We start from the raw sequence: 25,806 nt of genomic DNA, 5'->3' as shown, positions 1-25,806 counted from the left end.
TTTTTTTTTTTTTTTTTTTTTGGTTAGGAAGACTGGCCCTGGGCTAGTACCTGTTGCCAATCCTCCTCTTTTTGCTTGAGGAAGAGTGGCCCTGAGCCAAAATCTGTGTCCATCTTCCTCCATTTTGTATGTGGGTCACCACCACAGCATGGCTTGATGAGTGATGTAGGTCCGTGGCCGGAATCTGAACCCATGAACCTGGGCCACCAAAATGGAGCACACCAAATCCAACCACTATGCCACCAGGCCAGCCCCCCAAATAATATCTTTTTAAAAAAAAAGTTGTGTTCTGGTGGGCCAGAAAGACTTGGAGAAGAAACAATTTGTCAGGCTCTTTGGAGTGTAGGAGGAGGTCCCATCTCCTGAGTTGGACCTGTGTGAGCCCAGGCTCAGAAAACATGTGATTTCCCTGAAGCAAGGGGCCGCTTCCTTCGAAATGAGAAAAGCACTCACTCTTGAACTTTTAAACCCAGTGGGGAGAAAATCCTTGACCTCTAGGATCCCTTTGTCTGAGGGTCTTGGCAGTGCTAATGCTCCAGCAGTGCTTGTGGCCTGAGAATTCACCCATTCTCTTAGGAGGCTGGTTTCCACCAGGCTCTGCGATGGCAGTTGGCCAAGGTCTTGCTCAGAAGTTCTTTACAATTGCTGATACTGCTGGAAGAAGATAGAAAATGAATGAGAACTTGGGTTCCTTTTATTTGAATTTCAAACAAAGAATGTTACCAAGTGCTGGCTTGCAAATGAACTGTGTCTGCAGGGCAGTTTTGTTTTTAAGTGTGAGATGGCAAAGTGAAATTTCTTTATTTAAAAAATAAACAGGATTCTTTGATCTGGAAGTGCTGTCTTTGTTCTATAAGATCATTGTTCACCAAGGCCGGGTCAAGGTGGCATTCTGAATGTTGGCTTCACAACCTGGCTAAAAGAAACTTTCTTCCTCGTTTTTAAAAATCTTTTGATATCCTAGTTTATCTGGATGTTTCAAAGAAAAAGTTTTTTTCTTAATGTGATAATTCAACTCAACTAAGCGAAGATATCTTTGAGTACTTACTACAACTCTATGTTTGGGAAGACGCTAGGAGAAAAACACAACTTACAGTCTTGGGGGAAGGTAAGACCAACAAACTTGAGACAGAGAAATAACAACAAGACAGCCACACTTCCTGCCATCACATATGTCATTAATGACGTAATGACATAAATGACCCAGAATTTGTTTTTTCCCTTCCCTTCAATTGACTCAAAACAACAACAACAAAAACCCTTAACTATTCTTATATAAAAGTAATGGGGAGCTGGCCCCGTGGCTTAGCAGTTAAGTGCACGCGCTCCGCTACTGGCAGCCCGGGTTCGGATCCCAGGCGCGCACCGATGCACTGCTTGTCTGGCCATGCTGAGGTGGCGTCCCACATACAGCAACTAGTGGATGTGCAACTATGACATACAGCTATTTACTGGGGCTTTGGGGAGAAAAAGGGAAAAAAAGGAAGAGGATTGGCAATAGATGTTAGCTCAGAGCCAGTCCTCCTCAGCAAAAAGAGGAGGATTGATGTGGATGTTAGCTCAGGGCTGATCTTCCTCACACACACACACAAAAAAGTAATGTGTATGCTTCCTCTAATTTATATGGATCTTTTCAAATTTTAAAAAATGTGATTTTTTTTTTGAGTACAAAAGCAGTACTGCCTGTAAAAATGTAAATATCACAAAAATATAAGACACAGAAAGTGCAATTCCCTCACAGTTCCATCTTCCTGAGATAACCACTGTTCACAACTAGGGATGCTGATTTTAAAGGTTAGCATCCACATAGTGAGTCCTGCAAAGAAGAAATTTGAAATATTAATGACAGAACACAGAAGTAAAGATTTTAGGGAAAATTCACCCCAGCAAGCGGAAGAAACTAATTATGACCATAGATCACAGGAATTGAATACCTGAGGTGTTTGTAGGTTTTTTTGTTTTGAAGACTTTGTATTTTTTTTAGAGCAGTTTTAGGTTTACCAGAAAATTGAGGAGACGGTACAGAGGTTTCCCTTATGTTCCTTGTCCCCACACTTGCATAGCCTTCCTCATATCAATATAACTCACAGAATGGTACATTTTTTATGAAGGATGAACATTAATTAACAAATCATAATCACCCAAAGTCTATAGTTTACCTTAGAGTTCACCCTTTGTGTTGTACATTCTATGGTTGGACAAATCTATAATGACATATATCCATCATTATAATATACAGAGTATTTTCACTCACCTAAAAATCTTCTGTGCTTTGCATATTCATCTCCCCACCACCACCTACAACCTTTGGTAACCACTGATATTTTTTATTGTTTCCATAGTCTTGCCTTTTCCAGAATGTCACATAGTTGGAATCAAACACTGTGTAGCCTCTTCAGATTGACTTCTTTCACGTAGTATTATGCATTTAAGATTCCTCCATGTTTTTTCAAGGCTTGGTAATTCATTATTTTTTAGCACTGAATAATATTCCATTGTCTGGATGTACCACAGTTTATCCATTCACCTACTGAAGGACATCTCAGTTGCTTTCAGTTTGGCAATTAAGAGTAAAGCTGCTATAAACGTCTATGTGCAGGTTTTTGTGTGGTCATAAGATATTAACTCCTTTAGGTAAATACCAAGGAGCATGATTGCTTGGTGGTATGGTAAGAGTATATTTAGTTTTGTAAGAAACCACCAAACTGCCTCCCAAAGCGGCTGTACCATTTTGCGTTCCCACCAGCAATGTATGAGATCTTCTCTAGCTCCACATCCTTGCTAGCTTTGGTGTTGTCAGTGTTGCAGATTTTGGCCATTCTAATAGGTATGTAGTGGTATCTCATTGTTGTTATAATTTGCATTTCCCTGATGACATATGATGTGGAGCATCTTTTCATACGCTTACTTGCCATCTGTATATCTTCTTTGGTGAAGTATCTGTTAAGGTCTTTGGCCTATTTTTCAATCAGGTTGTTTGTTTTCTTATTGTTGAGTTTTAAGTGTTGTTTGTATATTTTGGATGATAGTCCTTTAACAGGTGTGTCCTTTGCAAATATCTTCTCTCAGTCAGTGGCTATCTTCTAATTCTCTTGACATTGTCTTTCGCTTTAATTTTAATGATGTCCAAATTATCAATTATTTCTTTCATAGATCGTGTCTTTAGTGTTGTTAACTAAGGGATTTGTTTTTAAGAAATGCTTTCTGGAGCTCTTATATCAAGATGGCAGAGATTACAAACTCTGGGGCGTGAGTGGCTTGACAGAAAGTGTGTGGTGTCAAAGATACCTCATTAACCCACCTCTGAGACTGCTCCCATGACAGAGGGGTGGGCTGACCCAGACTGTAGGCTTGACCTCCTGAAAACCTGTTACTTTGCCAACTTGATTCACCAGGTGTCAGTTAGCTTGGCTAGAACCTACATTCCTGTGGCTGGAATAAACTATTTTTAAAATCTCACATCTATTTTTGAAGAACCATCTGTTACAATTGTGCTTTGTCCAATGATAGAAATGCAAAAACTCATTCATAGCCAGACTTGGCTGCTTCAAATTTATTTCATTCCACAAACGCCAAAGTCACTTTACTTGAAATTCAATTCGATCCAGTTCAGAAAACATTTACTGACACCTATCTGTGGGGCATACAGAGGTGAGAAAGGTATTGTTTGCCTCCAAAGAGCTTGCACTTCTGTAGAAAGGTAAGATATAAACATGAATAACTACAGGTCAGACCTGAATATAATAAATTCCTCAAGAGAAGACTAAGCAAATTATTACATGGGAAACAATTTTTTAGAGAAAGTATTTTTTCAACTGTGTATTTCAAATATGTATTCTCATTGCCTAGCACAGTTGGAAATCCATAAATGTTCAATAAATGCTTAGTTGGTTGAGTGAGTGAATGAATGAGTGAATGATGGATGGGCAATGGATATGGTTTAAATTTTTTTTTCAAAAAGGGCATTTTGGGGAACATTAATGAATAGACCAAAGTGACTGATTCATTCAGAGGTGTAATAAAAGGGAGGCATGTTCCTGAGGGCTGGGAGTGCCAGGCTGAGACATTTGTCCTTGATGGACAGACTCTGAGGATCCATGGAACGTTTTCTGAACAGGGGACTGACTTGGTCAGAGCTGAACTGGAAAATGATCCATGTGTTAGAAGGCTGTTGCAGGCACTGTTTCCAGGCTTGGGTCTCTAACTGGCTTTGTCCAGCAAACTGATTGTATTAGGCTAATTTTTTTTCCAGGATATCTAGGAAAATCAGAGTGATCATAATAGACAAGTGGTTTTTAAATTTTAGACACAGTAAAATCATTGAGGGAGTTCTTTCAATGTGCAGATTTCTAGCACCTACCTCCAGAGAGTCTAATTTAGCTGATCTGAAAAGGAACCCCCCAATCTGTATGGTTAACAGGAACTTCCAGGAGATCCTGATGAAGGCAGATTTGGGAGCTCATGTCGAGAAGCCCTGGAGTTGAGTGTGTTATCTGGTTAACATTATCTTCCTCAGACTCAGATAGAGCTCTTTGGGCAATGTTTCCTAGACTGGCTCACAGCCTCAATCAATCAAAGGCAGAAGCTGCCAGAATGTCCCTGCAAGCTCATGTTTGCATCACTGTTTGGTTATAGGCTCTTCCATGGTACCTTTGCTCTGGTCTATGTATGGAGTCATTCCAGAAGATTCTTACAGCACATATAGTGCTATTTACCCAAGAATCGGGCTGGAGGGTAATGAATTGCTTATGGTTGAATGCAGACATTTATTTATATAACTTCTAGCATGTTAGAAACCCAACAAAGTTATTATTCAACATTCCATCTAAATCAGCATGTTATCTCCAAAATGTTTTCATGCTTAGAAACTTACTCTCTTGTTCTGCTTTGTACTTTTTAACTTACACTGATGATGTTATACTAGCCCTTTATTCTGATTTTATAATGACCTTTGGCCCAAGGAAATTAAATTCTGCCTTAACCAGTACCACCACTTAATAAGACTTCATCATTAGAAGCAAAATTAATATGACGGGCAGAGACTGGCATTCTAGGACTCTAGAAAAGCAGAGTTGCTGTGGGGAAATAGTAAATATTGACCAAAAAAAAAAAAAAAGCATGAAATATTCCAGGAAGGACTCTTCATCAAGGAATGGAAGAGGATTAGATGGGATGGTGGCCCAATTATTGCTTGGGCAGAAAAGATGAGTGCAGTGGGAAGAGTGTTTGGACAAAGGGGCCTGCTGGCTGGGGTGTTTGTGAGGGAGTGTCTATATTCCAGGCCAGGAGGAAGCCAGTGGTGACTGGGCAAGTGTTCCTCTTCCCCGGCCCACCCTTTTCTGCTTGGTGGGGAGAAGACGTGCTGGAGGAGGAGAGTATGGAAGCCTGGAGGAAGGAGAGAGTCTGATACCCATTAGGGAAAGGCACAGTTGGGCATGCCAAAGGCAAACTTGACTGTATCGTAAGGTCTTCTAGGGCTGCCAATTCTTCAGCATTGGGTGGGCAAACAGAAGGCATTGGGAAGTGTCATTGTCACAAGTGCCTGCACACAGGGGCAATTTGCAGGAATATTGCCATTGAGCTTCTGGAAAGAAGCCAACTGTCCATCTCAGGAATTATGAAGACTTATTTTGTTAAGTTGCTGGAGTTGTGACAGAGAGCCATTCGTAAGTGTTACTTGAAGCATCACTTGTGACCAGGTGTGGGTCACGTAGGAAGTTACTGATATTCAGAAAAAAGATAGGTCAGTGCTGTTTGTAGTCAAAAGCTTGATAAGATTTGATTGAGTGATTTGATTGAGACCCAGATTCATGCCTGGGTCTTGACTGAGTGACATGGTAATTGTTGGGGAGGCAAGATGGCATTCATACAAAGGGATCGTGAAGAGCTTGTCACAGCCCCAGAGGGACAGTAAAGAGGAGCAGAAAAATGGAGTGGTAACTACAGGGGACCCTATGGAGTCCAGGAAAGTTTTGTTTTTTTAAATTATGGGCTGTCTTTCAGCATGTTTATGTCTTGATAGGAATGCTCCAGGAGGGGAAAGGGATGAGTGGATACAGAGGCAGAAATTGCAGGAGCAAAATCCTTGAGTAGCGAGAGGAGATGGGATCCGTGCACACCCGGAAGGGTTGGCCTCAGGTCAGGGAGCACAGACAGTTCAGCAGTCATAGCAGGAGGGAAGGCAGACAACAGATGCAAGTAGGATGGTTGATTTGGAGTTGGGAGGATGTGGAAATTCTTTTCTGAGAGCCTGTTTTCTCAATGAAATAAAAAGTAAGTTCATTAGTTGACGTTGAGGATAGAGAGGGTATTGGAAGCTTTCAAGGTGCAAAGTAAATGGAAGTTCAGAAAGGTAAAGTGATTTGACCTTGTTGGCTAAGCAGTGGCCATCTCAGACCAGGATCCAGGAAAACTTTGAAACAGATACCTTGGAAACATGGTAGGATGGTTGGGCAGTCCTGCGAGTCCACTTAAGTTTTGTGATCATGAAATTAAAGTGAGGCTAGTCAGTAAGGTGTGTGTTCTTCTCAGCCAAGTTTACCTGCCTGGGTGAAGGTGGAGAGTCAAATGAACCAGGTGAGTACAATAAAGTGAGGGAAGGGGAGAGATTAAGGGGCATGTAGAGGGGCCACTGCAGTGTTAGATCACAGAATCTAACACAGATTAGGGGAAATGTAAGAACATAAAGGAAGTGGGGGTAGGGGAAGTGATGTGCTCAATAGCTTGGGGCTGCCTGTATGGCTGCAGCCTTGTGGACTGGAGTAGTAGATGAGACAAACTGGAAGGATACAAAAGATGGCTTCTGTAGTGGGTTGAATAGTGTCCCCCCAAAATTATTGTCTCCAGAGAACCTCAGAATGTGACCTTATTTGGAAATAGGGTCTTTGCAGATGTAATTAGTTAAGATGAGGCCATACTGGATTAGGGCAGGCTCTAACTCCAATGACTGGGGTCCGTCTGAGAAGAGGTGAGGGCACACGGACACACAGGGGAGAAAGCCATGTGACAACAGAGGCAGAGATTGGAGTAATGCAGCCATCAGCCAAGCAACGCCAAGGATTGCCATGAGCCCCCACGAATAAGAGGCAAGGAAGGATTTTTCCCTTGAAGTTTCTAAGGGAGCATGGCCCTGCCAACGCCTTGATTTTGGACTTCTAGGGTTTGGAACTATTAGAGAATAAATTTCTATCGTTTTAAGCAACGAATTTGTGGTACTTTTTTACAACAGAAGCAAATATAACCAGCAACTTCCTCTTCAGTCAGCGGCTCCCAACTTCATGTTGCCCTCTGTGGTCATGAAAGAGTCATCGTTGTGGGTCCACTTGGCTGTAGTTCAGATTCATGCCTGGGTCTTGTTAACGGGGCGTGCCAGTACAGCCGCTGACATTTGGGTAATGAAACAGCTTGTGCAGAAGGGTGTGTTCAGCAGTGCCTTAAGGACCCCTCTCATTCTTTGTGGAACACTTAGCGTAGCATTGTTTAATCGTCTGCAGCTTCCTGCCACATCAAGGGGTGATTTCCTGCTCAAATAGCCTTCTGCTGCTGTGCAGAGATGCTGGCAGTAGCCATGACTTAGGCTGGTTTCCTCTGGTCCATCCCTTCAGCCTAAAGTCTGAATAACAGAAGGTGTTTCCAGAGGAAGCTGGCTCTTCATTGCCCTGCGGTCTGTTTCTGGAGCATCCGTCAAGAGTTTAATGAGGGCTTGTTCAGAGGCCAGCGCTGCAGAGGGGTATGCTGCAGAGGGGTATGCTTTACCCCTCCTCCTTCTCCTGCTTGCCGCTGTAAACAACCACCAACCCCAAATGGAACAATCCACAGCAGGGAGGAAATCCCACTTGGGCCCAGGATGACTGAAGGAAGTTAATCTCAGTTGTTGGAGGAGGCTTAAAGCCATGCAGCCCAGCCATTGCCCCGTCTGGAACAGGTTTGCACGAGGGGAGCCTGCCCCTCTGTGCCTCCCTGAGGCTGGTGCCACGGTTGGGAGGAGCAGCCCTCTTTCCTGAGAGCTGTGCAGGAGTTTTGCCAAGCTGCTGAAGAACTTGAGAAGGCACGAGCAGGGGTCCGGATGCCCTCGTTCATTTACTCCTTCCACCTTTATCAAGCCCCTGCTATGTACTAGGGTTTGTATAAGGCACAGCACAGCTACAAAGAAGGGAAAGACAAACCCCCTGCTTCTGAAGAGTGTGTGGTGGTGGGGAGGCCTGCGGATCAACAACAGATGCAAGTCTCTGTGGGGAGGACTGTATGGAACAATGTGTGGTGGACGCGAGAAAGTGTGACTCACTCCATCTGGGAGCGGTGAGGAGCGCCCGTCCCAAGACTATATTTCATCTGGAACTTGAGGGAGTTTAGCGGCTCACCTGGTGGAGAATAGGAGGAAGGACAAGCAAAGATCCAGGGGCCGCAAGATGGGTGGCAGACAAACCTTCCTTTTGAAGCCTCATCAAGAATAGAGAAGAGACCCAGATTATCTTGCAGAGGGCAGAGGTAGCTATTCTTTACCTGTGCTTTCTATGGGGTTTCCTGGTGTCCTGACAAAGATGTTGAGGACCTAGGAAGACAGCATCCCCTTCCCCTGCAGCCTGGTTTTAGATCCAGTCTTAAACCAGTGAGGTAGGGTGAAGACTTGGTCCTGGTTTCAGCTCAGCTCCTAATAACCTAACAAGTCACTTCAGCTTTCTGGACCTCAGTTTTTCTGACTGTAAAATGGGATGAGGGACAGGTTAGATCAAGGATCTCTAAGGTTTCTTTTTGTCTAACATTCTGTGGGTCTGTGACCCCTTGAAAGACTGGGAAGTGTGGATCCAGAGAGGGTTGGGTGAAAGGAGCAGAGGGCTGAGGAACAGAATGGAAGTCACACTCGGTGAGGAAGAGACAAAAAGGGGCCCCATGGAAGAATCTGAAGAGATTGAGTCAGAATGCCAGGAGGGGAGCTGCACGGTTCGAAGAAGTAGGTGTGGGCCCCAGGGTCCAAGGCCGTGTTAGATGGAGCATGAGGATTCAGAAAAGGGCCCTGAGCTTAGCAAGAAGAGGTCATGGTTGACCTCCGCAGACAGAAGCCAAGCTTGGACAGGCTGAGCATGAATGGAGGGGGCGAGGGGGAGGGCTTGCCCTGGGCTAAACTCTGAAGCAGTACGTCAGGGAGACCTTCGACTTCCTTGTGGTTGCCCCTTCCTCACTCTGTGCCCCCATCTCCGCTGCCCACTGACTGCTTGAGCCCTGCCGCCAGCCCATTACTGCTCTCTAGGAAGTGTTCTAGTGTTCTGTGCTCCAACCAAAACTGATTTCTCAACAAAACTGGAAAAAAAAAAAGATTAATTTACTGGGTGCCGCTCTGCGCCAGGCACTGTGTTAAAGGCTTTGTGTATAGATTAATTTTATCTGTACAATAACCCTGTGCTAAATACTATTATTTCCCCCTTTTTACAAATGAGGAAACTGAAATAGAAATTAAGAAACTTACTCAGACTCACGTAGCTCAGAACTGAGATTTGAACATGGGCAGCATGAGTCCAGAGCCCAACCTTTAGAGCCATGCTTACATAGCAGTCTGATTGAACTAATTCATACTATGATGTGAGTGACTGACAGATGGCTCCATATAGAAATTAAGTCTCTTACATGATTTTGCATTGTGAAGGAGGAGTTTCAGAATCCAAAGGTAAGGAGTACGAATGCTGGTATTTTTTGGACAAGGTTGTTAGTCTTCTAGTCTCTCTTAAATTATGTTGTACAGATTACTGAGAGTTCAGACTTTTTGTCTATTAAGAAAAGAAAAGCTAGAGGCTGGCCGGGTGGTGTAATGGTTAAGTGCATGCGCTCCACTTTGGTGGCCCTGGGTTCGCAGGTTCGGATCCCAGGCGCCCATCGACGCACCACTTGTCAAGCCATACTGTGGCGGTGTCCCCTAGAAAATAGAGGAAGATGGGCACAGATGTTAGCCCAGGGCCAATCTTCCTCAGCGAGAAGTGGAGGATTGTCATTGGATGTTAGCTCAGGGCTAATCTTCCTCACAAAAAAAAAAAAGAAAAGAAAAGAAAGAAAAGCTGAATTTTGTGAGTTTCAGAGAGTTTGTGAATAAAAGAAAAGGGAGACATAGTAGGCAGAGTTGATTTTTATTTTTTTAAGAGAGAAAGATTTGTACGTATTTGAAGGCAGAGGGAAGGCCCCAGTGGGGAAGGAGCCACTGGAGGTACTTGAGAGAGAGGGGTCATTTGAGGAGTCCCCCCAAAATCAGAAGGAAGTAGGATCTCAGGCATGGGGAGGCAGTTCACTCTCTGAGTGTTTCTCCCCGAGTGTGAAGAGAAGCTAGGGGGATAAATGAGGGGACAGATGTGTGTGGAATTGACACAGCAGGAGGACAAAGGGAGAGCATGATGAGATGAGCTTCTTGTCTGCTCTGAGGGTGGAGAGGGCGTTTGTGAATCAGGAGCCTCAAGCAGAAAGGAGACGGTACAAAACCTCCTGAGTAAATCTCTGGAGGAAGACCTGCAGTGGGAAGGTGGAGCTGATGCCATCTCTGCAAAGCTCCAGTTCCCCACGGCAAGTCCTCGTCCCTCCTTCCTAACTGCAGAAAGGCCCCTTGACCTCAGGCTGGGTTCTGAGATCAGAATAGGGTGATTTCTGGCTGGTCCCACTGCACCATCTCCTCGCGCTCTCCCCGTGCTCTCTCGCGTTCTCCCTGACACTTTGAAGACAGCCTGAATGAGTGCTGTGATGCACCGTGAACACATTTTCCTAAAGAATCCTTATGAGCCACAACATGCCCCAAGTCGGTGTCACCAAGAAGCATCTCCTTCACCTGCTATCTCAGGAACACTGAAAACTCTCCGTGTCCAGGAAACCAGCGTTCAGACATTTATAGAGTGAGGGCCATCTCTGACTGGAATCCTTTTTGGTGTTTTAGGAGAAGAGGAGGACGATGGCGGTGACGAAGACATGCTGGACAGCACGGTCAGAGTCCCTGGGCCCAGGGGGCCGGGTGGGACAGTGTCGGAAGCTCAGCTTGCCCGGAGGCTCACGAAAGCGAAGAAGAGCCGGCGGTTGCTGTCCAACAAGCCACAGGACTTCCAGGTGGGAACGGCCCATGCACCCCACGTCCGGGTTTTACCACCGTATTGTCCACCTTCTGGCAATTGCGCTGATGTCGGGAAAGAGCTATTTCTATGGGGAGTGGCTCAACTAGGGAGAAAGGATGTCAGGGCGTAAACCCCACAAGAAGAGCTCTCCATCTTTCTTCTGCGTGCAGAAGTAGATGTAGTCAAGCCAGATGAGGCTCTGTGGAGAAATAAAACCATACTCTTCCTTCCATTTGATGGTAGGAAAGAGTGAATCAAAGAACAGAAGCACAGGCATTGGGTTTTTCATAGCTCTGGGCACTGCCTTCGACTTGGAGACAGCTGTGGAGTGAGTTAGAGCATCCCAGGGCTCAGGGGGACCAGGGAGGAGGCTCGGTTCTGAGTGGCAGCCTCAGCCCTGCCCTGCCCCTTCCCGGGTCAGCCTGGACTATTTAGTAGACCCCACTACTGCTCTTGGTTTCTGCAACTCAACACCAGTTTCCACCTTGGGAATGAGCACAGGTGGCTGCTCGCAGTCCATGAGCACCCGTACATCGCAGAGCTGCCCTGGCCTGGTTTCAGCGAGCCTTACAGGTGGACGAGCTGAGGCCACACCTGAGGATTCTCTTACACCGTGTGCTGCAGAAGGATCAGTAACAACCCCTTCTGTGCTCGCAGATCCGTGTCCGAGTGATTGAGGGCCGGCAGCTAAGCGGCAACAACATAAGGCCTGTGGTCAAAGTCCACATCTGTGGCCAGACGCATCGAACAAGAATCAAGAGAGGGAACAATCCATTTTTTGATGAGGTAAGTGGGCGGAATGCATGTTCCTGCTCAGTGAGTCTGTTCTATTTGTATGCACCTTCCTGCCTTCCACCCACCCCTACCCTGTCCCCTGTGGGAGGGGAACACAGGTGTAAACTCAACTGGTAAATACAATACAAAGTGCCAGCATTAAACATACTAAGAGCCTCTGGGTCTTGAAATCACATGGTCTGCTTCATCATTGGTTCTCAGAGCTGCTGGTGTCTCTCTGGTGTTTTTGTGGTAACTTCCAGACGGAGCCCTTCCTATTGGATCTTTTGCACCCCTTATGATGGAGCACATGAAGTCACCTACATCTGCTTTTGCTCTTTCTAATTAGCAGGGTGTCTCTGAGGAGTGACTCTGTGTGATGAAGTAACCAGACTTTTTAAAGGTGTCAAACATAAAAAATAATGTATATTAAAGGAAACCAATTACATATGAACAAAAAGAGTTTCTTCCCCCGGTACGGAGAAAGAATACAGCCTGGTTCTGTTACCTCTTGTGTAACACTCCTCAAACATACTTAATATCTTGACTGTCATCTCAAATGCCGCAAAACTCCATGATTAGGACTGTGAACAGGAATAATAAGTTTGGGAATTTTTGGAGTGCAGCTTTCCTCTGCTGAGGAGGCACATTTCTGAGATTCCTTGGGCCCGCATCTCATGCTCTGTTCTCTGTGCCCAGACCTTTCCTACCACAGTTTCCTCTCACGGTTCCTCTTAGTTCCCTACGGCTTCTAATCCCAGCCCCGATCTGGCTTTTCTCCTTTTTTCCTACCTCTATTCACTAAAGAAACTGGTTTCTTCTGTCTGGTGTTCCTGTTTCTTCCCCTTTCTTCAAGTTGGCCCCCAGCTTCGCAGAAGGGCCCATTTTCTTCTCACCTCTAATTTTTCCTCCTCAAATGAATCGCAGGCAACAGCATGCAGCCGAGTAGGGTCAAAGTTAACTTGGAGTTGTGGAGGTGCGCCCTGAGATGTGCACTTGAAGGGGACTCTGGGAAAGGCTGGTAGAGACTCACGTGGGAGGGCAAGACTGGATTGCAAGGCGTAATGCAGTTATAACGCAGGATAAATATTTATTCAGCTATATTCTGAGAAGCCCAGCAAGAATATCCACCTCAGAATTTTCCCATTTTAATGAATATTTTTGAGATTAGATCTCTTGTCAAAGGGAAGAATCAAATAACTGATCCTCTAAACAGACCAACTCATAAATCAATAAAAGAATTTTACTAAAAAATCTCTAGTTTACATATATATATCTTCTCAACCAAGTGATTAAACTTGGTGTCACCAATAATGGGACAAACTGACATGTGTGTCCTGATCTGATATAATGGAAGTAATCTACATGACCTGTGTTGTTTCTTGTCAAAGGGTCAACTGAGTCTAACAGTGAGGAGACACTCACACAAATCCGGATTGTGGGATATTCTGCAAAATGACTGGTCTTGATGGAAAAAAAAAAACAACAAAAATAGGTGGAAGTACTGTTCTAGATAAAAGGAAACTAAAGAGACACAGCAACCAAATGCAATGTATGAGCCTTGAGTGGATCCTAGATTTAAAAAAAAAAAAAGCTGAAAGGAACTTTTTTCAGGACAATTGTAGAAATTTGAAAATTGTCTATATGTTAGATGCTAAATTTCTTGGGTGTGATAATAGTATTGTGATTACCTTGGAATATGTCCTTGCTCTTAGGAGATGCACGCGAATCTATTTTTAAGGAGTGAAGTGTTATGGTATCTAGAACTTTCTTTCAAATAGTTCTGTTAGTAAAAGAGAAAGAGAGAAAGCCAATGTCCTCAAATGGTAACAATTGGTGAACATAGGTGAAAGATGGTGTTTATTTTACCATTCTTTCAATTTTTCTGTAAATTTGAAATATTTTTAAGTAATAAGTAGGAGAAAAACGTCTCAGTTTAAATAAATGCTCAATCTTTCTCTCTTAGGATGAAAGTTTATTGGTACATAAAACTGGTTTTATGGTACAACCTCTATATATCTAATATTCATCTCCCAAGAATCAACCTTAAACTTAGCTGTTACAATGAGTTAAAATGTGATCAGAATTGACTCTACTGAGGCACTAACATTATCTGATGGGCAAAGTTGACTTTGAAGTGTTTTGTTAGAAAGAACAAAATTAGAGTCACTCGACGCAAATGATAGACCTAAAAATGGTAGAAACTTAAACTCAACTTTCCAGGTCACGCAAGCCCTAAGCACGCGACATAAACTTAGGTCTTTACTTCAGTTAGTTAGTGGATATCTGGTCCCAAATAAAGAATTTAATTTAGTTAAATAAGCACTATAGTTGTTACTTAACCCTTTTTCCTTCTTCCAACCTGCAGAGGTGAGTTTACCACGAAGCTCATGAAGCTAAGCTTCGGAGCCTTTTTTAAGGCTCTGCAGTGTATTCATGTGGTCAAATCTAATTTTGGGTTTGTGTTCTGTATTTTTTTATGATGGCCCCAAAATTATAGCATCAGATCCCACTAAACCTGAGTCCACCTATGCTAGCATTCAAACATTTTTCTCTTGTTTTGACAGTTGTTTTTCTACAATGTCCACATAACGCCTTCTGAATTGATGGACGAGATCATCAGCATTCGGGTAAGGGGGGCCTGGAATAGGAAGGTAGTGCTCGCTAACTGCCAGATAAAGCCAATAATCTTTTCTGCACTCTTTTTTCTTCCAGGTTTATAATTCCCATTCTTTGCGGGCAGATTGTCTGATGGGAGAATTTAAGGTGGGTGTCAACAGTCAGTTTCATTCAACTTACATCAAAGATGGACACTGTCATAATGAGGAATCTGGTTCCTGGCCAGGTCTCAGGATGCCCATTTTAGTCACATCTTAAGATTGTGTGTAAGGGATTGATGCCATGATCCTTGCTGAGGGCTGGAGCACGAGCAGGACGTGAATGCCCCAGGGGCCAGAAACCAGCTGAGTGTCCTCTGGCCTGGGTCTAGTTGACTTCCAATGTACAACTCTTAGTGCCCAAAAGCAAAATGCCCAGAAGCTGCCACATCAGGGCCCTTCCTAGCATTCCAGCGGCGGATGGAAGCCAGTGCACTGCTACAAAGAAAGGGATGCTTGACCATGGCAAGAAGCCCATCACCCCGCTCCACTTACCAGTGACCCCAGATCTCCATCTACAAAGCCAATTATTGTAAATCTGCAGTATGAAAGGCAAGCCAAACCGGGGAAGAGAATCAGGGTGCTTTTGCAAGTAACTCTCATTGGGATTAAGGCCAAATACTTGGTTGGTACCTTCCCAGCAATTCTACATGGAATGGCCTGCCTCTCTAAGGAAGGAGCTCCCAGTTATTAGAAGTCCTAGAGGCTGATCTGGATCAGGCACACCTGTGTTTTTACCCTGTCTGCCACCTACTAGCCGCATGTCAACCTCTCTGATCCTCAGTTTCTTCATCTGTAAGATGGGGTCATTGTGAAAACTAAATGAGATAGAATATATAAAGCACCTAGCATAGCACCTGGCATATTGAAGTGCCCAATCAATGATGATATTAATATTAGCATTAACATTAGTTGGAGAAGGAGTATTGGATAGGAAGGTGGACCAAGTGACTTCCTGTAGAGTGACCAAGAGTCCAGGTTTGCCTAGGACTGAGGGGTTTCACAGAATGTGAGACTTTCTGTGCTACCAGGAAAGTCCCAAGCAGACAGGGACACATTGGTGTCCTTGTTAGGATTAACTCCATGGTCCCTTCCAGCTCTAAGACTAGCTCCTTCATTCAAAATGACGGATTGAGGGTCTTCTCTGTGCCGTATATCAGGCAAGGCATTGGGAATACAGAGAGGGTAAGATGGAAATGTTGAGTCCCAAAGAAATTTAAGTCTAGTCAAGAGCATTATATTTAAATATAATAATGTTGGTTTCTTTGAAGTAACAAACTGATTTTAAAATCTATTTAAACTCCTTTAATTATTTTTTCTCAGATTGATGTTGGATTCGTTTATGATGAACCTGGTAAGTAGTGTTCTCCCCATGAACTGGAAGATTCTGGGAATAAAGAAAATGTAGGGGATCAAGAAATCAAAACCAAATTATTTTTCTTGATTGAGTAAGGGGAAGGATACTTAGCAGGAATGAATAATAGTAACCTAGCGTATCTTTTTTTTTTTTACTTAACGGTAATTATCCTAATATTCACAAATAGGTAATTTCTCTGCTTCGTGAGGATATTTTGATCTCATCAAAACCAAATTATAAAACCAGTTAGTAAAGCTTAGAGAGTCTTGCTTGAATCACACCAGGGCAGCATGGGGAAGGGGTGTTAGTGCAAAGGGAGGACATTAATATAGAGACTCATCTGGGGAATTTGGCGTGTCATGATGACACTTTGGAGGAAATGTTTGTTTACCTTGCAGCAGATGGAATCACATACCTGTTAGTTTCTCTTTAGTGTGTCCTGTTTTTTCACTCCTTTTTTATTTTAGGTCACGCTGTCATGAGAAAATGGCTTCTTCTCAATGACCCCGAAGATGCCAGCTCAGGTGCTAAAGGTTACATGAAAGTCAGCATGTTCGTCCTGGGAACCGGAGATGAGCCTCCTGTAAGCCCCTACATTTTCTGCCGTTTACATTTTTTCACTAAAAAAGAGGACCAAGAGTTAAGCAAGGGGGCACCAGCAGCTGTGAAATGGAACACAGCTTCCAGTCAATAACCCCAACCCTCCAGTTCTACCTGTTTTTCAGACGCTGTTCTTTTCTTCGTGATAGAATTATTATTCTAGCTCGCTTAGATTCCTTTCTGATGTCTACGAGTGAGGTTTTCATTCAGTAAAGCTATGTGTGTTTTTAAGACTTCCTTGTATCATTTTATCTACAGAACATGGCTCGCTTGCAGAATCAGGCATTGCTCCCTCAAGGGACAGTTGTCATTCTAGGAAACTGGGTAGCAAATCTGGGAATAGTAAGTGGTCAGAGAGAAATTGGGAGAACTCCAGGAACTCTCTCCTTACTAGTTAGTGCTCATAAAATTACAAAAGGACACATTATTTTCTTGTGGTGTATTGATTGAAGAAACATATGAGCATTGATTTTGTGGAGTAGCTTTGTTGAAACACAGGAAATCCTAATGGAAATGGTTCCAATTGGTTTCATTTTACAAGCATCAGTTTGGCCTCTTACAAGAACTGCTTTTCTGTGTGTGTAATTTGCTATCATGTGTCCCCAATAGCCTGAGGAACAAAGTCATGATAATGACAGTGATGACGTGGAGAGTAATTTGTTACTCCCTGCTGGCGTTGCCCTCCGGTGGGTGACCTTCTTGCTGAAAATCTACCGAGCAGAGGATATCCCCCAGAGTACGTATTAATTTAATCTTGCCCTGGGATTATCAGTTATCTGCATGATTAGTTGTATTAAAATCATACTCTATGTAGGGATTGGTGTTCCTTATCATATGCTTTTTTTTTCTTAAAGGCCTTCAAGAACTGATTTTCATTCGTTCTGGCCCCATTGAAAGCTGCCTGAGCTGGTTCATGGGGTAGCCAGTTGGTCACTGATCCATGTTCCTTGTTGAGCCTTGGTCCATTCTTCTGCTCCCTTCTTTCGTCAGTGTTTCATATCTTCTCCTTACTCTAGAGAACACTAAAGAGAGGTCAGCAGTCGGCACTTCCAACTCCTTTCATCCCAAGTGAAAATATGAAATTTTATTAACAAACAAATGTGTTTGCTATTGGGTTATTAAAAATGACTGAGCAAAAGGTGGTTAAGTGCCAGTAACTAGAAGTCTGTCACTATTGTGTTATGAGTTATGTGTATTAAGAGATGGATGCATTTAAGAGAATCACAGTGATTCTATTCACAGAGACTAGTCCAATTAGTCCTCTGTCATTGCTGAGGACCTGGCATCCTATCTGCCTGGCCTGTCTGCTTCCTGCTGGGCCCTGGGACATAGGACCCCTCTCCAAGCCCCTAGGAGGCAGCACCCACCGCTCAGGCCATGAATCTCTTCAGGATTTGCTACTTCTCCTGAGAACTTCCCTCCCTTTTTAAAGACCCTATACTGCCTCCCCATACCATCTTTCCCTCAGAAATATCTTAAATGAAGTAAATAAATTAAACCTCATGTCATACTTCCTATGCTGACCTGTTTAATTGATCTCTGTTCACCTTTGAGTTTGTTAAAACAGAGAGATCTGCTGTTTGTGGTTGATTAAATGTGTTATTTATGATTATGCCAAATTTCCTTGAATTTCTCTCAAAAAGTCAGACTAGGCCTATGTCATTTTGATCTAAAGCACCTTTTCCAAATTGAAACCAGGCCTGAGTTTGAGAATTGTCTCTTACCCTATCTGGATGGACTTTCTTAATTCTGATGTTTTCCTCAATAAATGATTGATGCTCAACATCATAATTTATCAGTTTATTTTTCAAAGCGCTCCTGTTGATTTTAAAACTTTGTGGGGAAAAAACATTTTCTTTCTCTCAACTAAAACAAAAAGGATTTCTGCAATACAATGCTACTAGTGCTTGCCACTTTTGAGAACAATTCTCGTTGCAACTGTGTTCATGTATAGGAGAACATTTTTAATTTTGCAGAGTTGTTTCTATTCTTTTAAGAGAAATTTAATTTCTGCTCTGCAATATGTTACTTTCCAGTGGATGATGCGTTCTCACAGACCGTAAAGGAAATATTTGGAGGCAATGCAGATAAGAAAAACCTAGTGGATCCTTTTGTAGAAGTTTCCTTTGCTGGAAAAAAGGTTTGTATGTAATCTAAATGCAAATACCTCTAGAAATAAATATTTAAACCACTGTGCCTTCCTTGGAGTGAATTCCTGCTTATCCTTTGTTAAAATAGCCGTCTGACGAGCTGGGCACTCTGCAGGAACACAGCTTATCTGAGTCTGAATATGCCAGACTTCTCCACAGGTTTATTTTGGACTGGAAAGTATGCAGGACTCCAATTAGAAAATTCAACCTTTTGAAAGATTAGGATAGTGAAAGCTACCACTGAATTATTTGGATTATTTCCCAGGTCCAAGCATTTTCTTAATCTTAGGCAAGCTCCCTTGTTGTTAGTGCCGTTGAGTCAATCCCGACTCCTAGTGACTCTGTGTACAGTAGAGCAGAACCCTGCCTCGTCTTTGTGCACCATCCTCTTCTGGTGCTCTATCAGACAATGCTTCGCTGCTATTCAGAGGGCTTTCATCGCCATTTTTTTTGGAAGTGGGTGGCCAGGTCCTTCTTCCTAGTCTGTCTTAGTCTGGAAGCTCTGCTGAAGCCTGCCCATCATCAGTGACCCGCTGGTATTTGAAATACTAGTAGCATAGCCTTCAGCATCACAGCAACACACAGCCACCACAGTATGACAACCAACAGATGGTGTGGTTTCCTGATAAGGAAACGAACCCTGGGCCGCAAAGGGAATCTTAACCACTAGACCACCAGGACTGGCTAGGCAAGCTCCCTAGCCAGCAACAATAATCCCTGGTAAATGTCGTAGCATATAGCTCCCCGATGCCCAGCTGCCCACTCCTGTCATGTGTCTCACCTCCTATGCCCCAACAAGCTGCTGAAACTGGAGAGTCAGGTAGGGGAACCCTATCCCAGTCTTCTGGGAAAAGCTAGGGGACTCATAGTGTAGGAACTTCTGTAACCACCACTTTTACCTGCAGAGATAGTCAAAGATTGGAGAGTGGGTTTCCACAGCAGAATAACAATGCACTGTGGACAATTGTAGGCATGAAGAACTAGTATCTTCTATGTAGTTGAACCATTTATTTATGAAAGAGAGATTTGGCAAACGACACACATGGACTGGCTGTTATTTCCTAGGAGAGTTAATGGGAAGTGGTAGAAAAACCCTCAGTTCTGGAGCGAGATGAGGCCTGATTTAAATTCAGACTTCACCCCCCTCTCTAGGAGTTAAGGCAAATTCCTTAACCTCTGAGTCTCAATTTCCTGAACTATGAATGGGGATAATAATAACCCCATAGGATTGTTGAAAGGGTTAATTAATTCGAGAAGTAATTATTGTGAGCCTACTAAGTATCAGATACTGTCCCATGTGTTGGGGATATAGAAGTGAGCAAGGCAGTCATTGCTCTCAGCGAGCTTACTTTGTAATAGAAGACAACAATAAACAAGCAAATGAGTCACTGAATAATCCCAGATAGCGTTAAGTACTACACGAAAATAAAGCAGGGGACCAGAAGTCATTGGTGCGGGGGAGATGGAGGAGTGTTTAGTTAGGTTATCATGTGGGGCATCTTTGGGGAAGTGACATTTGGGCAGAGGCCTGGATGATGCAGAGATCTGGGGGGCAGGGGCTTCCAGGCAGAGGGAAGAGCAGATGTAAAGGCTTCAAGGAGGAGAGACATTTGCAGCAAAAGAATGCCCATGAGGCTGGCGTGGAGCGAGCAAGGGGGAAAACTAAGAGATAAGATCAGAGAGATGCATGCAGGAGGGCAGGTAAGGCTTTATCAGGCCGAGTAGGGATCTGGACTTTATTCTAGTGTACTTGGGGAGCTCATTGAGGATGTGCCAGGGGAGTGACGTGAAAGTAAGGAGGCAAGAGAGGACGTGGGGATCCAGATAAGAGCCAACTGCAGGCATCTGGGGCAGATCAGAATCTACATGAAGATAGGGGTGTCAGGATTTACTAATGAATTGGAGGAGGCATGTGAAGGGGAGAGAGATGTTGTGGCTGACTTTGTTCTAAGCCTGAGCAACCTGGTGAATGGTGATGGAAAGCCTGGAACAGGAGCCAGTTTGGGGAGCAGGGAGAGGGGCTGGTGGCCAGGATCAAGAGATCTGTTCGGACATGTTAGTGAGGAGATGCTTATTAGACAGTATGTAATAAGTGTTCAATAAACATTAACTCTTGCGTCATTACACAACACAATGTTAGAAATCTGGTAATTGGAAACTAACTTTCAGTGCATAGAAGAAGCAAAGATCAGTATTAAACCCGTGTCATATTTTACCAAATCATTATCAAGAAAAATAAACTTTAACCAGATCACTAAGTTTATAAGTAAACTGCTAGAGTCATAATTCAGTATGCATATTTTGTAAACTTTTAGAAATTAGAAACTTGAATATCTACTATTTTGCTTTGATGATTTTACAGGTTTGCACAAATATAATTGAGAAAAATGCAAACCCTGAGTGGAATCAAATTGTTAATCTTCAGATCAAGGTATGACTTTCTTCTTTTTCAGATAAAGTAAGAATACTTACTTTAATTGTTACTGAATAAGTTGAGAAATAACTTTTTTTTGTTGTTTCTTTTTAACAGTTTCCTTCAGTGTGTGAAAAAATAAAACTAACAGTATATGACTGGTGAGTTAAAAAAGGGTCTTGTGTCTAATTCAAAATTATAGAATTAAACATTGGGATTTGAGGAACATTACTCTAGATGGTATAACTCTTACTTTTCAGTATATTTGCTTATTTCCAGAGGGAAGGGATAAACTGCTCCTGGAATTGAGTGTTTTCTTTGAAAATAATAGTGTTGTTGCAGAAAAGCCTTGGATATCTTGGTTCAACTGCTCATAAACAAAAGAAGGGAAAAGGATCTGAAAATGCCCCAAGATAAGAAATCAAGCTTAATACCATTAAGTTGTCCAAAATAGACTTCAGAAATGGAGTAAACAATTTCTGGGGGAGAATCACCGAAACATTCTGAGAGCTATTCTCTGTTATTGTTAGAAAGGAAAACGGACAGAGCTACCTATCTGATTGAAGGCAAAGAAAATTCATTGAAAGGTTCTCATGGAATTTTTACTAGACCAACCTCCTAGCAATAATTGACCATAATGAGCCCATTCTTGGGTATGTTCCAGTTGGATGGAGCATTCAATTGGCAGCGCTTAGCTCCCTGAGAATGGAAATGGCATATTATTATCATCATCATTGTCGTCATCATCACCATCACTGTTTATTATGCTGTTAGATACTGTTTCTTGAGCACTACTGAGTGCCAGGTGCTATGCCTCATACCTTACCTACATTATTCCATTTAGTCTTTAGAGAAACCCTATAGAACAGAGGCTATTATTAGTTCATTTTACAGATGAAGACACTGAGGCTTTATAGATGAAGACACAACCTGCCTACAGTTGCTCAGATAGTTAGAGAGCCACTTGGACCCCCACCTTTTTTGGCCATAGTTTTTTCTTTGGCCAAATGTATTTGACATTCATGTTAGTACCCTCTTGGAACTATGGCAACAGGGCACTTTGGGAGGAGAGGAGTAGGCTTCATTTTGTTCAATGATCACATCACAGCTAATTGAGGGCCATGAAGTGGCCTGAAGACAAAATGCCCCTTCGAATGAGTGTGAGCTAGTTTTAAGGCACTTGGGCCCCTAAGGCGACATTCTGAAAGTGCTCCAGGAGCCTCAGGATCCCTCAGTGTGTGAGTTTGAACCCTACATAGCTCAGGTGACCACTCTAGCCTACAGGCTCTGCAGTGGGCTGATTGCTGATTGAGCCATCTCATAGTTGCCTGTGGTCACAACGAATGTGGGGTTTTTTTTCTGACCTAGTCTTCCGTCTCCAAAGTAATAGTTTGGATTAGAATGCACAAAGAGAACCTATTGAACTGGGGAATCCTTGGATCCAGATCTTAGGTTACATACTCTGTAGGGTATCTGCACAACTGAGGGAAAGCTAAGGATTATTTAAATGTAGTCTAGACCCTTCTGGATGTACAGAGAAGATGCAAACCCCATTTATGTGCCTTAATACCCATAAATAATAACTTTTTCTCATGCAAACTGTGTTTAATTTGTCACTTTCTATAACCTAATATTATTATACTATATAATGCATAATATTATATATGTCTTTTATAATATATAACATTACTATGGTAGATAATAATATTATACTATAGTATAATCTTCCCTCAAAAGACTGAACATTTCCTCCCTCCCACGGGGTCCTGAACTTCACAGTCGGTGTACCACTAGATGGAACAAAGAAGAGGAGGAATTAAACAGAGAGGATGTTATTAGTATAAAACTTATTTTTACACTACTCTTTCATAGGTTAGGCTCACAGACTCTCTAATATACCCATGGAAAGATAAAGTTGTATATACTTGTAGTAGGCAAAATTGTTCCTACTACAGAGATAAGATTTAGGTTCCAGGCAAGCAACTGCAGTCAGAAAAATAGCGTCTATCACACAGTAGGTGTTCAATAAATATTTGAATTGAATTGAAAGGGAATTTTTCTCCCTGTGAAGGACCCTTAGATATAGCCCATTGTAGTTGTTAAACCATCGTAGTAATTAGTACGAGCATGATAAAATAAGATACGTGTACTTATTCTATGTAATGTGATTACATCACACTCATCATGCAATGTGCCTGTAATTGATGCATTCATTTTATGACAATGGTGTTGAGTGTGGCCAGAGACAGATTCCTTGACCTCTGTAAAAATTTTAGTTTCCATAGCTGAAATGAGTTGTCTGACTAGATCTATGTTTCTCAAAGGGTGGTTGGAGGACCACCTGCATCAGAATCAATTGGGTTATATACTTGTTATAAATGTAGACACTTGTTCTCCACTCCTGCTTTTATTGAATCAAAAGCTTAGATGGGAGATGAGAGTGGGGTGTTTCCAAGTAATTTTTAATGTAGGGTAAAGCTCGAGGCCCACAGGACAGGATGATTTCTGAGGTCTAGGGTCTTTTCCAACTCTATCTTATTATTATTGAAATGAAAATATATCCTCATAGGTGGAGGCCTTAACCTGTTCTTTTACACAGGGACCGTCTTACCAAAAATGATGTAGTTGGAACAACATATCTATACCTCTCTAAAATTGCTGCCTCTGGTGGGGAAGTGGAAGGTAAGTTACACAACAGAGCTGGAATAAGATGATGCAGAACTTCTGGAGAAGAAATGAACTGGGGTAGCCATCTGTCAATGGACTTGATTTCTTAAAAGCCAAATGTGATGAGCTTAGTGAACCATTTCAGTGATGTTTTGGTTATGACCAGCAAAACAATTAATTAATAATTAATAATCAAAGCAACTAACAGTTTGAAGACTTTAGCTTTCTTACTCCCATCCAAAAACTCTTTTCCAGTAGCTGTTTTATAAATTTTTGAGTGTCAATACAGAGTGCTAGCACTTTATTTCTTAGAGTGGCATTGACCCAAGTCCACCCAAATATAAAATAATGTTCCCTTCTCAACTGACTTCTTTGGCAAGAACAAGGAGGTCAGATGGCAATGAGCTGTGTCGTCTCTGCTCCCTAAGATAATGCATATTTTGTTTTCATGCTTTTCATGCTAAGAAGCATTGATAATCAATACACTTTTCTTTTTGTTGTATTCCATCCTGAGAACTAATTGCCTATACCTGACATTGTGGTTCTGTGCATATGACACAAGTTGTAACAGGGAATAAAGCAGAAAAATTTAGAGGGTAAGAGAAAAAATTTAATGTTAACACATTAATAATATCAGCAGCTTATTTTTTGTTACCAAAATAAAAATAAGAAAAATTCTTATCATTGCCAATAGATTAAACATATTGAGTAAACTGAGAGAATGTGAGACAAAATTTTGTCTTGGGAAACCTAAGGTTCCTCTCCTCTTCATCTTGTTTAAGAGAGGACTTCATGGGTTTTCAAAAAATATATTGTTAATCCAAGCAGTAGAAAGCATGAATAAGAACCTGAAGATAATAAAGATATGGTGAAGAAGATATAGTTTCCCTCTCTCAAGAAGAAAAAGAAAGGCAATTAGAAATTCTAGGAAAAACAAAGAGCTGAGTAAAGAAGATATAGTTCAAATATAAAGTCATGTGTGGCGTTATTTTAAGCAAAAGGTAGAAGGTAAGAAAGAGATTGCATCTGAACATTCTCTGCTGCGTGGCATAGGGGACCATGCTGCCAGAACTGTAACAAAGGAGATGTAATTACAACTTTCCTTTTCTCTGCAGAGAACAATATTTATATGGTTGTTATAATGTGAGTGCTATTAATGTTTCTTAATTTTTTATTAAACCTGTAGTTAAAGCTCTAAACAGAATGTAAATGTCATTGCCCATTACAATATAAAAGTAAAAGTGCAGAAGATAGAGGTTAGAAGTGAAAGGAGGAAGGGGTGTCGGGGGAAGGGTAGGCTACTAACTAGCCTCTTTTTATCAACTGAGGAATCCAGCTATAAAGACTAGATTAAATCATTGGTTTGGGCCGGCTCCGTGGCTTAGCGGTTAAGTGCGCACGCTCTGATGCTGGCGGCCCGGGTTCGGATCCCGGGAGCGCCCCGAGGCACCACTTCTCCGTCCAACGTGAGGCCGAGTCCCACGTACAGCAACTAGAAGGATGTGAACCTATGACATACAACTATCTACTGGGGCTTTGGGGGGAAAAAACTGAATAAATAAAATCTTTAAAAAAAAATAAATAAATAAATCATTGGTTAAAGGTAACCAATAGAGTAATTAAAAATCATGCTATAGGGGCCGGTGCGGTGACGCAAGCGTTTAAGTGCGCGCGCTCCGCTGTGGCGGCCCGGGGTTCACCGGTTCAGATCCCAGGCGCGCACCGGCACACTGCTTGGCAAGCCATGCTGTGGTGGTGTCCCATATAAAGTGGAGGAAGATGGGCACGGATGTTAGCCCAGGGCCAGTCTTCCTCAGCAAAAAAAAAAAAAAAGAGGAGGAATGGCAGATGTTAGCACAGGGCTGATCTCCTCACAAAAAAAAAAAAAAAAAATCATGCTATAACTGTATAGAGGGAAGGCTAAAAATTACTTAAATTCATATCATTAGCTGGAAGTCATTAAGTAATTACCTAAAGATAATTATTAAAAAAATATTGGGATAAGCATTTTTCTTAGTGATATGGTGGTAACATCCAGAAGAAATAAAAATAGAAATGGTTACAAGCAGTTTTGGCCCCTGTCTATGAGGCCTTCTCTCATTACAGGCCC

General features: G+C 42.5%; 1 protein-coding gene across 2 annotated transcripts in view; it reads left to right on the top strand.

Moving 5' to 3' along the window:
- Positions 1–25,806, top strand: part of MYOF (myoferlin) — a 153,930-nt gene that overhangs the window by 46,506 nt on the left and 81,618 nt on the right. For both annotated transcript variants that reach the window (XM_004427840.2, XM_014785548.2), the window contains exons 6-16: positions 10,907–11,073; positions 11,736–11,864; positions 14,420–14,482; positions 14,568–14,618; positions 15,833–15,863; positions 16,334–16,449; positions 17,076–17,202; positions 18,503–18,606; positions 20,979–21,047; positions 21,147–21,190; positions 23,629–23,711. In XM_004427840.2, coding sequence (XP_004427897.1) covers positions 10,907–11,073; positions 11,736–11,864; positions 14,420–14,482; positions 14,568–14,618; positions 15,833–15,863; positions 16,334–16,449; positions 17,076–17,202; positions 18,503–18,606; positions 20,979–21,047; positions 21,147–21,190; positions 23,629–23,711 — 984 coding nt within the window. The remainder of the gene's footprint in view (positions 1–10,906; positions 11,074–11,735; positions 11,865–14,419; positions 14,483–14,567; positions 14,619–15,832; positions 15,864–16,333; positions 16,450–17,075; positions 17,203–18,502; positions 18,607–20,978; positions 21,048–21,146; positions 21,191–23,628; positions 23,712–25,806) is intronic.

Source organism: Ceratotherium simum, chromosome 6, assembly GCF_057802395.1.
Source record: "Ceratotherium simum simum isolate JZ-2026a chromosome 6, ASM5780239v1, whole genome shotgun sequence".
Taxonomy (NCBI): Eukaryota; Metazoa; Chordata; class Mammalia; order Perissodactyla; family Rhinocerotidae; genus Ceratotherium; species Ceratotherium simum.
Note: the sequence above shows the minus strand (reverse complement) of the source record. Positions and strands in the feature narration are given on the sequence as shown.